Below are 14467 nucleotides of genomic sequence, written 5' to 3'. Positions count from 1 at the left end.
GGTGCATAACAGTCCGTTTAGAACTATTGCTTAGTGACTTACCAATCTCAACCATTCCTGTGTATGATTTTTGTTGTCAGGAATGGAGGAGAACTACAGTTTTAAGCCGAATCGCTAATTTGAGTAAACACTTTTCATAACAAGAATTACTCTTGGAGAATTTGTCAATTCCTCGCAATAGGCAATATCCGTTAAAAAAAAATCAGATGCCACAGGCTATAATCGATCCCAGCAAAATGCACTAACCATCACGCCACGGGCACCACTTTAATTTATTTACAAATAAAGTGTTTGCTCGAACTACTATGTAAATATACGGATTGAACAAATATTCGAAGGATTTTCTTCATGTAGAACGAAAGTTTTTGTTCGCACATGCGAAAAAAACGACAGCTTATTATTTGAAGTTTTTTTTTAATTAAAAAAGAAGATAATACGGGAATATATTGCATTAACCGATAGTGAAAAAGAACATGAGGATTCGGAGTTATCGAACTTGGGGATTATTAACTGATCTATGAAAGATATCTCTAACCCGTTTACTGGGACATAATGTTATAATTTGTTTTCCAAATTACTGTGTTTTAATATGAGTTTACAAAAATTATATAACGCGATTTACATATATCGCGCCAATTTTGAGGCTTTGCTTTACTTTAGAGGGACTGGGTGGAGGAAGCTAGAATAATTCCAGTTAGTTAGAACAATTTCGTTTGCCCTCTTACTCAAACCACTCTGCCGAAAGTATTTGGTGAATGCTTTACATTGCCGGACGACCAAATTTGCCAAAATGGATTCAATGGTCGAATTTTGAAGATTACGAAACAAAAAGTTTCTTTATTAACACATAAGATTCCCGGTAGTAGATAAACGCTATAGGTATATATATATGGACATATCATCAATATATGACTTTTCATTTTTATGTTTAATATTTACTACATATACTTAGTTTGTCAATTTTAAATAGTTATTGGTTGTGTTGATGTTACTCAAATAAGTTTAAAGTGGCCAACTTAGAACGAAGAAATGTTCTCCAATCGATCTGCCTAACTATCACCGAAATGAAATACTTATAAAATAACCTACGTGCCTTTTTTTATTTTTTCTATTTATTTATTCCATATCTTAGTTCATAAAGAAGCACTAAAAGCACTTTTATTTAAAAGCTTTTTTGAATTTTATCAGGCCTTTAAATTGTATCAGTTCCACCAAGCTTAAAATGGGGAATTTCAGGGATATTATTGTTAAAATACAGTTCTCTTTACAACCCTGTAAAAATAAAACCCTTTTTTCTTTCTTTTAAGCGAATTGTGTGAGAAAAAATGAGAAAGCATTATATGTTGAAATAAATGATAAGAATCGCAAAATACAGTAGTATAAAGTTCTTCTTCTCATTAATTCTATATGGTGGGTTACTTTTCGTACGACGCGGCAAATAGTTGATTTTGAGATATTAAACATATCTCCGAAGCAAATTTAGAAAGATCATGTGGCATAAAATCGTAAAGTAATAAGCACTTGTTCAATGCACTAATGGGTTTATTTCGGTTAGTTTTATGTTCCAAATGATGACAAAACATACCCAACAACTGATCCACAGATGCTTTTGAAAGTCGGAACCTAATTTTGAAGTCAATATGATCATAGTCTGAAAATGGATTCTTGTGAACGCGGAATACTCTTTAGCGAATTACTATATGTTGTTCTTCTTCGTCAGATGTAGATGACCAATCTAATATTCAATTAAAAATTAAACTGTTATTCATTCTGTATCTCCAAATATTGCGAATACAAATTCAGCTGTCAATCTGTTATATTCATTTTTCTATTGCCACTTTTAAAATTTGATGAGGCAAAAATTGGCATTTAGTTTAAAAAAGTGTTTAAAAGTTTGTTTACTTTAAAAACGCTTGGTGAAACCAAAATATCCCATTTTAAAATTTAAAATTTTGTTAAATTTATAAAAGTTGTTTATGAAATTGGGCTTTAGTCACTTGCTTATTTATTATAGGTTTGCTAAAGTTGTTCTCATCGATTGAAATGTATATCCCATCTTTCTTTAGCTTCTGATAGCTGTCAACATCTCAGAAATATGCAATCAAATTTTGTTGGTTTTGAAGCAACAAAGAAACAAAAACGAAATACGATACAGAATGCTAAATATCGTTTTTGCAGAAATTCTTTCGTTTTTAAAAAACAAGCGTTCGATTCTATTTTGTTTACGTATTACAGAATCTGGCTCCAACCTTTAAAAAAGCTCTTAAGGTTGTAGGTTGAGGTTGAAGAATTATATTTGGGTTTTTTCTAGATATAAAAATGACAAGGTTTTGTTCTAATTAAAGAAAGACTATTGATGAGTTTTATAAATAATATAATGGACCTTAAAAAAACAAAGCCCTTTTAGTTATCAAATAATACATATCAGAAATTTCACAATCCCAGCGCTGAAGTTAACTTTGGTATTCTTGGAGGTGAAAACATGTATACACCGATAAGAATTCACCACGTTATACAATATGTAATGAAAACATTCGAGGGGACGGAGACGAGAAAATTTGACCCTCTTGTTTAGATTTTTCTCTCTGGTATTATTGTTTATCATGCGGTTAATGTTATGTCACTCACAGCACCCTAAATCTGGAAATTAATGTGTAATATAATTTTGAAGTTAATTTTAATTTAGTGAAATATGTTGCGGTCAATTATAAAAGCAGGTTGAACCATACTACAATTATTTTTAGTTTTTATTACTAATATTAAGCTATCTTCTCATTTTAAGCTCTGGGGACAAATATTGTGGTGAAGCAGCAGATCCAATTTGGATTAAATCGATCATTGGTTATTCCTTCACGTTCAATATCATCGGTTCCATTGCTTAGTGGAGCTAATGTGTTCCAAAAGAATAATCAATCTATCTTTGGATACAGTGGCATGGTTACAAATTTACAGAATTTAAGCATGCAAAAAAGGTCATTGACAAAATTTTCTCTACGCAAAGGTAAACGTAAGGCAGTTAAAGCTGTAATCAAGCGCTTCAAAAGGTTAGACTGGGGATGTTGGATACGTTCACATTCGGGCCGTAACAAAAAGCTATTCAAAAAATCTCCAGCTTTAAGACGTCGTTTAAAGCAACATGTTTTAGTTAATGCTTCACAGAGTTCCTTGCTCGATAAAATGGTCACTAAGTTTTGGAAAAAACCAAAGTATTATGTCAATGATTTGTATGAACCATACATGAAGAGGGAAGAATTTTGGATTACTAGAAAAAGACCAGCTGCATTCTAAGAATATTTATATTAAAGTCAGATCAGATAAAATATTTGAAATGTGTTTTTTTTTTTTTATTGCTCCAAGTTGTAATCCTTAATAGATAAATATAATCTTTCGGTATAACTAAATTTCTTTTAATAAAGGATTAACACACCATCTTTAATAAACTTGTTGGCAAAAACCTATCAATTATAACACAACAAAAAATGCTGATATATTGTATTAGAGAAAAATATGACAGGTTTTAAGTAAAACTTTTTTGTATTTAAACAACAGCCGTATCTATATAGAAAAACGTAAAGCCATCTTAGCTCTTAAGTACGAAATTGATATCCAATACATTTTCACATTTAAGACGTTACATCAACACCTTATATTTTAAAATCCATGCACGGCGTTTAAAGGTCATTTAATGACACTTTAAGTTTATTTTGTCAAAGTTTTAAATTGTAAAAATATTTACTACCATTATTTTGAATCTAAAATAAAAATGGACTTTAATTTCATTTATTTATCAATGACTTAAATGTAGTTCATACATTTAAAGATGTTTATTTTCGACGGAAGCAAAGGTTTTTAAAAGAAAATATGATAAATACATACACCGTGCGCGTTCCAATCTTGAGGGTTTACCTAGTTAGTTTAATATTGTACACATGTGAACAAAATTAATATATACTACGTATGTATTACATCTACTATGTGCTTTGTGGTTTTTTTAGCTTTGAATTTTTTAACGGTGGGTGGTGAAATTTTGGTCGATTGTTTTTGCAAAACATTTTTAAACAAACTTAGATTTATATAAGTTTAAACTTGTTTGTCATATTATATTGTTGTAAACTATTTAAGGGGAACGGTAGGAGAACATCAGACATGGGCACCACCATGCTTTTATAAATACGATGCTGTTTTTAAAAAAACGGCGAAATTCAGGACTGATTTTGTACTGCGGTTATCACTTATTACAATGAAATTGTTATTTACGAATGAAGGCGGAAACGCTAAAGATGGTATACCAGTTTATTGGTTTTGGATGTGAAACTACAGTTCATACAAATTTTCGAACAAAATGTTTCGATTTAAAGCAAAAATCAATACAAAATAATTAAATTTCATAATTTATTATTATTTTTATTGAAGCTTGTAGCACATGAGTATATTAAAAAGTTTTTTACTAAATAAATAGGTTCGATGGTTTTCCTTTACATGAACATGCAGCATATACATAGCTGCCCATCTAAACCCCAAATGGACATATTTTGGCGTTAAAACTTATTTATAGAAATAGCAAAAGCTAAACGAATTGTAAACTGAAACCGTCTAAATGGTATCGTAGAACCTGGAGGTATCATTGAAGGAGGAGTGAAAATGAGGCAACAGGATAATTTTCCATTTAAAATGGTTGCTTAAACAAATATTACGGTGATCCTTTCGATGATTGAACATGTACCGTTGCATAATTGTGGTGGATTCAAATTATGCAGGAGAATAATATGTGAACCAATCTTTAATCGAAGATTTTGTGGTGGTATTACAGGTATATCTTGTGAATTTAAAATTTCAATTAGAAAATTAACACTATCATTTTTTGATTCAAAAGACATCAGATCGTTATGATTTTGGAAAAATACTCTGAATCTGGACCAATTCTTTTTTTCCTGAAGAACAATGTAGATATATTCTGGCAATATAATGTATTGCGTATTTGGTTGTATTATATTCACTATTGAATGAATTTAAATTATATTTCAGTCTATGTAACACGTAGCCGGCCATCCTAACATTAAAAACTGAAAAACTAAAATGCATAGCATTTCATTTACTACAAAATAAATTTAATCTTTACTTAAGCATTTGTATAGTATGTCAATGGTGGTGGACATGTTATAAAATTGAAAGTGACATAGTGCCATCTGTTGCATAAATTTGTGAATACTTACTTAATCCAGTCAACAGATGTTGCTATCTGTTAGAATCGTTTAAAGCATTGAATAATTATAAATTATTCAATGGTTTAAAGCTAATAGATAATTGTGACTGTAAAATAATAGACAAATAATTTACAATAAAATAATAAAATAAAATTGAGGTTAAAGCTATCCTATATTTGAAGTTGGATCAAACTGCACACGGTGTATAAATTTGACTTAAATCGAGTAGTTTAGGAGCGCATCACAGACAAACATCTTGAAACTTAATCTAAATATAGGGTTTTTTGGCGCTGTCAAATTATTTTTTTATTATTCAGTTGTTTATGCCAAATCATCATGCCAAGTTTCAAGATTGAACAACACGTTCAAATGATGAAACTTTATCAAAAGTGTTCGTTCACGGAAACGTTGCGCGCATTGCGACCATTTTACGGTAGACTTGGTGGCCCTTCACTGGCCAAATTTGTGACGACCGGCTCAGTAATGGCTGAATGACAAACACGCTTCAGCTTCGGCTTCGCCTGACGTTTACGAGTTCAGCCATAGGATTTCAATGCATGCTATCACAATGGAGCTTCGACCTCACGTTTCGTTTGACAACCGTAAGGAAAAGAACGTAATGTAACGTAATGTGACTCCAAACCTAGTTCTAGTTCAATTATCTGAACATTTGCTTTGTCTGACAGCTCATCAGCTATAAAAAAAAGTCAACAAACAAAATATTTGCTCTTTGGAGGGATGAAATAATATAAATGTCATTTAAACCAACCTCGAAGCAGGCCTAACGTAACGCAGACGAAGCCGAAGCTGAAGCGTGTATGTGTTTACGGTGGGCCTGCTTCGAGGTTGCTTTGAATGACATTTCTATTATTTCATCCCTCCAAAGAGCAAATATTTTGTTTGTTGACATTTTTTTACAACTGAGAGCTGTCAGACAAAGCAAATGTTCAGATAATTGAACTAGAGCTTCCGTTTGGAGTCACATTACGTTCTTTTCCTTACGATTGTCAAACGAAACGTGAGGTCGAAGCTCCATTGTGATAGCATGCATTGAATTCCTGTGGCTGAAGTCGTAAACGTCAGGCGAAGCCAAAGCTGAAGCGTGTTTGTGTTTCAGCCATAAACAATCAATCAACACCCGTACGGTCAAGAAACGCAAGATCAGTGGAGAACATCGCCGCGGTCCTTGAAAGTTGTAGTAGTGGTAAGCGGTCACTATGAACAGCAAGGGCTACATAACGATGATAACTAATTTCTTATGGCCCAAATTGAACCATATGGATCTCGACGACATGTGGTTCCAGCAGGACAGCGCTACGTGAAATAGAGCAAACGCCACTACAACTACACAAAACATCCAACCGCCCTTTTTGAAAAACCCTATATATTAAAATAAGAAAAATGATATAATCTTACAGAAGGTATTTCAGATGCTATAATTTTATTTATTGTTAAATGGCGGAGTCTCATTGTTTTACAATAACTCTATTAAAAACTCTACAACTCTATAACAACTTGGTCTTAAATATTTTCCAAATCGATGTTGGGAATTGATGCTTTCAAGTCGAATTAATTTGTTTCACCATCAATTTAATTTGGACTGAGGCCGCTGGTCCAAAGAATTTGGACTTTCGGGATTTTGGTACTTGACCACTTCTAGTAAATATTGGGCTGTTTGAAGAGAACAATAATTTATTATGAACTGTAAAAAAAAAAACATGTAGGTATACAAATCCACATACAAGATCTTAAACCTATATTATCTAAAGTCCCAACAGGTATCCGTCCTACCAGAAATACCAACTTATTTCATTAGAGGTGTCCTCTCAAATTCACTAGCGGTAAATACATGTGAGCCGTGCGAAAAAAGCAAATGGCAGATCCTATTGCTCCTGGTCTTTGGATGCTGATCAAAGAAAATTGTAATTGATTATATTCATTTAAGCAAAAATGTTCTGAACAATGCTTCGAATTATCGTAACGGCCAGTGTCTAAAAAATTTCACACTCAAATTCAAATCGCAAAGAAGCTCGGAGACCAATATTAATTTAATAAATAAAATAATAAAAATCCTTGACAACTCCTATAAAATTCTTGAGGATCTACGTTGAAACTAACGCCCTATTACACACAGTTTTGCACGAGCAAATCATTGATTGCAATATAGAAAAAGCCGAAAAAATAGGAAAGCGATGCACAAGCAGCTGCTTATTGGGCACAAAATGAATTGATACAATTCCATAGTAGATGCTGTAATTGCCAAAAAGAATTGGAGTTGTGAGAAATATGCTAACGAGGAGAATGGTGAACAATGCAGAAGATCTCGATGAGAGAGTTAAATAACAAACAGCTTCGACTAAAAAGGTACGTAGAGGTACAATGTTGGTAAGAAAGTAGTTCCCGTCGAGCTGTTAAGTTGGAACTTAGGGGTATACAAAAGGAAAAATTGAAGAACAGTAATTAATTGTCAAGAAAAATCGATGACAAAAAGTAATTTCAATTTTACAAAACAAAATATTTTATTTGGAATTTTTAAAGTACGTGTTTTTGAAAATTATTTTCTGTTGTGAATACTAAACATAACTTAATCTTTTCCAATACAAAAACCTTAACGATAATCCAGTTTTTTTTTAATATCGAACCCAAAAGATAATTCCACTTGGCGTTCAAGTACGTTTAAAAAATTATATATTATATTAAACAAAAGAATATTTTTTTAGGTGTGGATTTTTTAAATTAAAAATACGACCAGCACCAACGTGTTAAAGTTATTTCAGCTCACAGTAAGAAACTAACCAAAAGAAATTTGGTAGAGTAAATTTACTTTATTCAGTCGCGATTTTTCCCTAAACAAAGAATGTAATCTTGGATCATTGAACAAATTCAGAACCACATTACCTACACCAACTCATTGCTAAGTAAATTACTATTCACATGAGCACGACCAACGACCAACGAATGAACGAATATTCGTCGATTTTGACGTTTCTTTCACATGAGAGTTTTTAATTCGTCGCAAATGAAGCCACAGCCGAACACCATTCACCACCGAAACCAAAATAAGAATGATTTTTTAGGTTAAGTACGCGCGATTATTTTATTCGTTGCGAGTGTGGATAATGTGGAACTTTTTGCAAAAACTTAAATCCAAAATAAACATTTAATTCAAACTATGAAAATTAAGTAAGCATCCACTTTTGCACGTTTTAGGCACTCGTTTTTTTCTTAGCTGGCAACGCTAATTTATAAGTGTAAGAAAACAAAAATGTACAATTATTCTTACTCTAATACAACTCATCAAAACAACCACATATCATTTAAAATGAGTTTCTGTAAATATTTTCTGTGGTTTAGTGCAAAAAAAGTTTTTTTAACAACAATGAGGAAAATTTGGAAAATCAAATTATTGAAATGACAACAAAAAGTTATTCAGCTAGAAAAATAGCAAAAGAACTAAAAAATGTTCATAGAATAGTGCTTCAAGTTCGAAAAAGACGTAATATTAGCGCGTATGAGGTGAAAAAATCGTGACCGACATTGCTTCCGATCGAGATGCCTGAGCTATGGAGCGGATGATGATAACCAGGCAAGTAAGAACGTCAAAAGAGCTGCAACAGCTTTAAACAAAACCGTAAGTGAATGGACAGCACGAAGAACGCTTCGGAAAATCGGCTTGATATCGGCCGTTAAACAAAAATAAGCCAATATTTTCAGCAAAAATTTAGACCGCAGATGACTGGAAGGGGTTAATTTTGGTTTCATCAGACCAAATAACGCTTTTCCAGTTACATTAAGCAAGGCATACACAGTGGGCATGTTGGTCCTTCTTCATGTATGGGCATGTGACCAACAAATCCAAGGTTTATGAAATATTTTATGAACCCTGAACTTGCGGCTTACATGTTGGCTTTGTATGGGCAATTTACAACAAATTTTGATGTTCGTAGTGTATGTCGTTGTGTGACAACAAATCGTCATTTGTGTAGTTAAATTCGTTGCGTTAACTTGTAGTCGCAATGCAATCAATTTATTAAAAACTTCACTGAAGCCATGAAATGTGAACCGGCAATATGGAATTCAAAAATTGATTTGTAAAGGAACGCATTAAAAAAAAAGAAATCATGGGATAAAATTCTAGCCAAATCCAAATTCTAGCCAAACACCACACTTGATTGTATTAAAGGATTTCTGGCATGTTATAAAAAAGAGCTCCAAAAAGTGCGTGGTAGCGAACGATCTGCAGCAGGAGTTTTCGATATGTATGTACCACAATTATGGTATTACGACTAATTTGATTGGAGAGCATAGTATTTGAAATAGAAAATTTAAGTAAATTTATGCTTTATTTTTATTTAACTCTTTTAAATGTTAATATTATAATGCAAAATAAAAATATTTATTTAAACTAAATTGTTCGGCCATGCTACATCGCTGACAGTGTTGTTTTTTGCATCCCTTGTAGCACTCTCGTTTCTCACTGCCTGCAAATCCACCAATTTCTTATCTACATGCTCGTCAATACTGCTTCTCAAATAAATATCCCAATTTTTTCGGCATAAGAAACTATGCAAAGAGCAACAAGTTAATGTTACTTATGTTGCTTTTAGGGGATATAAGTTTATAGTAGTATGCAAAATTCTAAATCTATAAGCTAATATGCCAAAAGCATTTTCAACTACACGACGACGTGCCCTATATAGCGAGTAATTAAAAACGTTTTCTTCTTTTCCGAGATGATGGCGGCTACAAGGATTCATGAGATTTATAAGGAAACGGAATGCGTATTTCCCTACAAATACATAGGCCAATACATAGTCAAAGAATGGTACTTCTTCTTCTGTGGTAAATTTAACCCTTCATCATCATATTTTTCCTTTAGTTTGGAATTTCCCAATACGCCATCATCAGAAACTTTGCCATTTGTTCCCACACCTACTACAATGAACCATGAAAACAATGTTGAATTGCTTTTTATAATTTAAAAAATATGAACCCGATCTTGCTAACTTCACAATGCTGACATGTTTACCATCTACGGCGCCGATGCATTGATTGAATTTCTACATATTTTCAAACTCTTCTGCAAATAATTTTCATTCCTGCTCATTTTTTGACATCTGTAAAAATGTTTTTATTATTATTTAATTAGTTTTATTATGAATTATTCTTAGTTTTCTATACTTATTAATTTTATATTTATATTATTTTTTTTATTTAGACAACAGTTGCGAAGAAAGCCAAAATATATCCAAATGTTTTCCTTAAAAAAGTAGTTGAGCACCTCGAGTGGTCCAAAAATCAACCAACAAAGGAAAAAGACGAAGCAGAAGTTTATGCAGAAAGTTGGATGGTAAAATATAGGAAATTAAGCCCAACCCAAAAAATGTTGGCCAAACGTATAACAGATTTATTTACAGTTATGCATGGGGAATTTGGAAATTTAACAATGTCATGCTACATACACCTTGGAAGACAGCAACAAATAATAAGTCACCCATCATCTACTCTTTCATCATATGCAAATTCACCATATTTACCACATTCTCCAATAGGATCACCAGGAGTGGTTCATACAACATCTGATGAAAGAGTAGACTATTCATCAGGAGATGAAAACGTACAAATTATTGCAAATGAAAGTAGAATTCCTATAAACTCTTTTCAAGAATTTTTTAATAACCATAATTTTATTATGTATATATATTTTTGATATATTTGTCAAAAATGTTAGGTCCTCAAAACTTTGTCCTGTTGCCAGAAACCTTAATGTAGCAGACAGCTTTTTACTAGGTTAAATTGCTTCTCGCATGCTTGTAAACGTTATTAATGGCGTTGTCCACTAATTACTTGAGACAGAGGCTACTGCTATCATTGGGGCCGACACAGACGACGACGTAGATAAAGAAGCTGAACTGAATGTCGATTTTGACGGAACCTGCTATGAGAATAGAGCATTAACTGGAATCACATAGAAGACCGTCGATACAAAAATGCCCCGACAAACTACCCTAATGATGTTAAAAGAGTGGCTGCGCAAATAGAATGTCAAAAGAATGTCAACGGAAAAGACTTAAGAGGATATTTCTTTTTTTAAATTCAGTGTTATTATTTATTTTAAATAAAAAAAACAGAAAGCTCAATGTTAAAATGTAGCTTAGTTTTGAAGTAAGTCAAAAATATTAAATTTCCCAATTTTCCAAATATGATCTGCTCAGGTCAAATAAGTTTATTAAAGCTTTTTTATATTGTTTTGCATGTTTAGGAAATAATAAAAAAATTTAAACTAGCTTTATTAAGTCGATTTTTTTTGGAAGCACTTCCCTCTCGTCCTATGTGCTGGAAGTTCTCTTTATCTAGCACTACGGTCATAAGAATATAAATTTCCCAATTTTTTTTATTTTGTTCGTTCGATGATGGCGACGAATACGATGAGAAACCTGAGTTTGAATTGGTTGATGCTCTTGATTAACGTGAACTTCCGGGCATCAAACACGATACTGCTCTTGCCGACCCTCACTAATTCGTTTCGGCTTCGATTAATGCTCTCTGTTTAAATAATCTAGATTTCGAGAGTTTTGCTGCTTCCGAGCTTGATGATCGTGAATGATTCTGTGAATTATTACCATCCCAAGAATGCGAGGAGTTCGAGGCCGAAGAATCAAACGTGACTAATCTTCTGAGCACATCTTTGAGTTCTTGGAATCTTCTTGTTGAAAACAGGCTTTGACGATTCTCAAAATGAAGAATCTGCATCCATTTTTTACTTGGAACAACAAATATCCATTAGATTTGTTTGTTGTTTTGTTATCGATTTCAATGGGCAGGTTCAGATGACATAAGGGACTAGAAAGTAAGACATGTTTCTAGTATCTGATTGGCCAGCTGCCAACAAATTATTTTTCAACTAAAGCAACTTAGAAAGTTAGTCAAAAAATTTCCCTAACTATTAGGTCAAGTCTACTTTTCGTCACCTGAGTTCTATCTTGTTGAATAGACCATTTTTGACGAAGTTGAGTTAGAAATGCAGTTTTTATAATTCGAGAGTGCTCTTTCAATTGGCGCAAACCGTTTTGTTCTATCTCATTTATTTTTCAAGTTATGGAGAACGGTTTTGTTCAATAAACCATTTTTCTGACCATTTTGAGAATCACTTTTGTTCAATAAAGCACTATTCATTCTTTTTGTATCATATTGAACAATTCGTAGTACATATATGTATCTTTAAAATCATATCTTATTATTTCTTTCTTGTTCGATATCCACATTTATGGATTTTTTGTTCAATATCCTTATAAACTTCATTTATTTCTATTTTGTTCAATGTTCAACTTATTTTGGTTACAATTTGTACCTTATTGAACAAAAAGATATGAATTTGATTATATAAGAACAAGAATACTATTTTGTATATTATTTTATTATGTATTATTATATTATTCGAGGTCACCATTGTTGCACTTTATTTGGGTATATGCTTGTTCAGTTCAAAGAGATTGGGTAAGAGAAAAATTGAAAATTCTGCGTTATGGAAGAAAAACCTACAAAAAAGAATGCGTCAAAGTGGAAAAGAGTACCTAGAAGTAAACGGCCAAAAGCATAGAAAACGCAAAATTCAAATTTCTTCAGAGACTTCAACCATAAAGAAAAAGAGCAGTAGTAGTTTCTCGGAAAAAGTTAACATTTATGTATGTATTTATTTATTTATGTTATTATTATTTATGTCATTATTATGTCTGCCAAAAATTTGTTTGTCAACTCTTGACATTTCTCAAAATTAGAACATATACAATCTTTTCCAGTAATGGATTTGAACTACTGCCAAGCATATACCAAAAAACAATATCTCGGAGCTGGGCTTACTTTAATGAAAATATGTACAAAATATATGTTAGAACAGTGAGAAAAACTGTAATGTTTCTAGTTACTTTTATAGGCGTTAATATGCTGTATATAATTTGACGGGATTTTGCCAAAATAATAAAACCACCTACTACGGAATTTGACACGAAACGCTAAGCGGCCGGTCTGGAAATGCCATAGCATCTGGTCTCACTATTATTTTGAAAAAAGTTCTGGAAGATCTTCCAGAAACAAAAATTCCTTAGGGATTCTTAAATTTATGGAATTTAATACCAATATTGAGACAATTACACACAAGTATTCTGAACCAGATCATTCGCAAGTGCAAGCAGTGGATGCTGTGCACAGTGGAATCGAAAAAAAGGACTTGGAAGTTTACATCCCCGTTTCTTTAATAAGGATTCCGAACGGAATGAACTACATGAAAATTTAGCTTAAGATTAAGAGGCTCAAAGTGTAATATCGTTTCTACTGTAGTACAAAGTGTTTTTAACATAAAGCTAACCAAGGAAAAGAAAAAAGACATTCAGGCAATGTTACCGTTCATACCTAAGATACAAGATCAACGTCTTTATGAAAACATAATAAGTAACCATTGAATGAAATGTAATTATTAACCCTGGATAATAGATCCGAATCTAGACTAAAGTCAATTTTAACTAGAACATCCGCAGAAATAAAACGGATGTTCTATTTATTAAATCTATATTCTGAGTTAAAAAAGAAAACCTCCTATTGCAATTCTATGGAGCGCCAACAGTCATCCACTTTGCACTCAGTCATCCACTTTGCACTCGCCAGATCTGGTCACTTGCTTTACAATGTGCTCTGTGTGTTATAAATGCCTACATCCCATAACTACGAAAATGTACCTATCGTGTGGGATATGCGGTTTACAATGACATAGTGAATGTTGTGTATTATCTAGTGAACTGATACAATCAATCATAGATACAGACGGCATTTTTTATAAGTGCGATAAATGTGTAAATAGTCGTGAATTTGATTTCATTCCAAAGAACCTGTCAGGGATGGAGAATCAAAGAGCTATCCACTAAGTCAAGCTTCTCAATCAAATGCTGCAAATACTAATTCTTTGAAGATTTATTATCACAATGCCAGTGGAATTCGAACAAAAGTGCCTGCTTTATTTCTTGCGTCAAGTCATGTTGATTATGACATCATTATTATTGTTGAAACATGGCTATGGAGCGGAATCCTAGACACAGAGATATTTGACAACTCATACATGGTCTTCCGAAAGGACCGCTGTAACTCTGCAGAAGATCGTGGAGGTGGTGTAATAGCTGCTGTCCGCTCTTGTATATGCAAACTAGTGACTCTCCCCATCACAGATGTTGAACAAATTTGTTTTTCAATTAATCTTGAGCCAGGTATTTTTA

General features: G+C 32.6%; 1 protein-coding gene across 1 annotated transcript; it reads left to right on the top strand.

The window, feature by feature from the left end:
- Window positions 1-2556: 2556 nt before the first annotated feature.
- Window positions 2557-3322, top strand: LOC129942347 (39S ribosomal protein L35, mitochondrial). Its single transcript, XM_056051222.1, has 2 exons — window positions 2557-2717; window positions 2783-3322. Exons 1-2 carry the CDS (start codon window positions 2693-2695, stop codon window positions 3286-3288), a joined length of 531 nt encoding a protein of 176 aa, XP_055907197.1. The 5' UTR covers window positions 2557-2692; the 3' UTR covers window positions 3289-3322.
- The last annotated feature ends 11145 nt before the right edge of the window (window positions 3323-14467 follow it).

This window comes from Eupeodes corollae, chromosome 1, assembly GCF_945859685.1.
Source record: "Eupeodes corollae chromosome 1, idEupCoro1.1, whole genome shotgun sequence".
NCBI classification, from domain to species: Eukaryota; Metazoa; Arthropoda; class Insecta; order Diptera; family Syrphidae; genus Eupeodes; species Eupeodes corollae.
Note: the sequence above shows the minus strand (reverse complement) of the source record. Positions and strands in the feature narration are given on the sequence as shown.

What these genes read in the sequence shown, in the direction of transcription:
- LOC129942347 (XM_056051222.1), top strand. Translation starts at nt 2,693, where the DNA reads ATGTTGCGGTCAATTATAAAAGCAG. An exon ending in GCGGTCAATTATAAAAGCAG is followed by an intron (nt 2,718 to 2,782) that starts GTTGAACCATAC and finishes TCTCATTTTAAG; the next exon opens with CTCTGGGGACAAATATTGTG.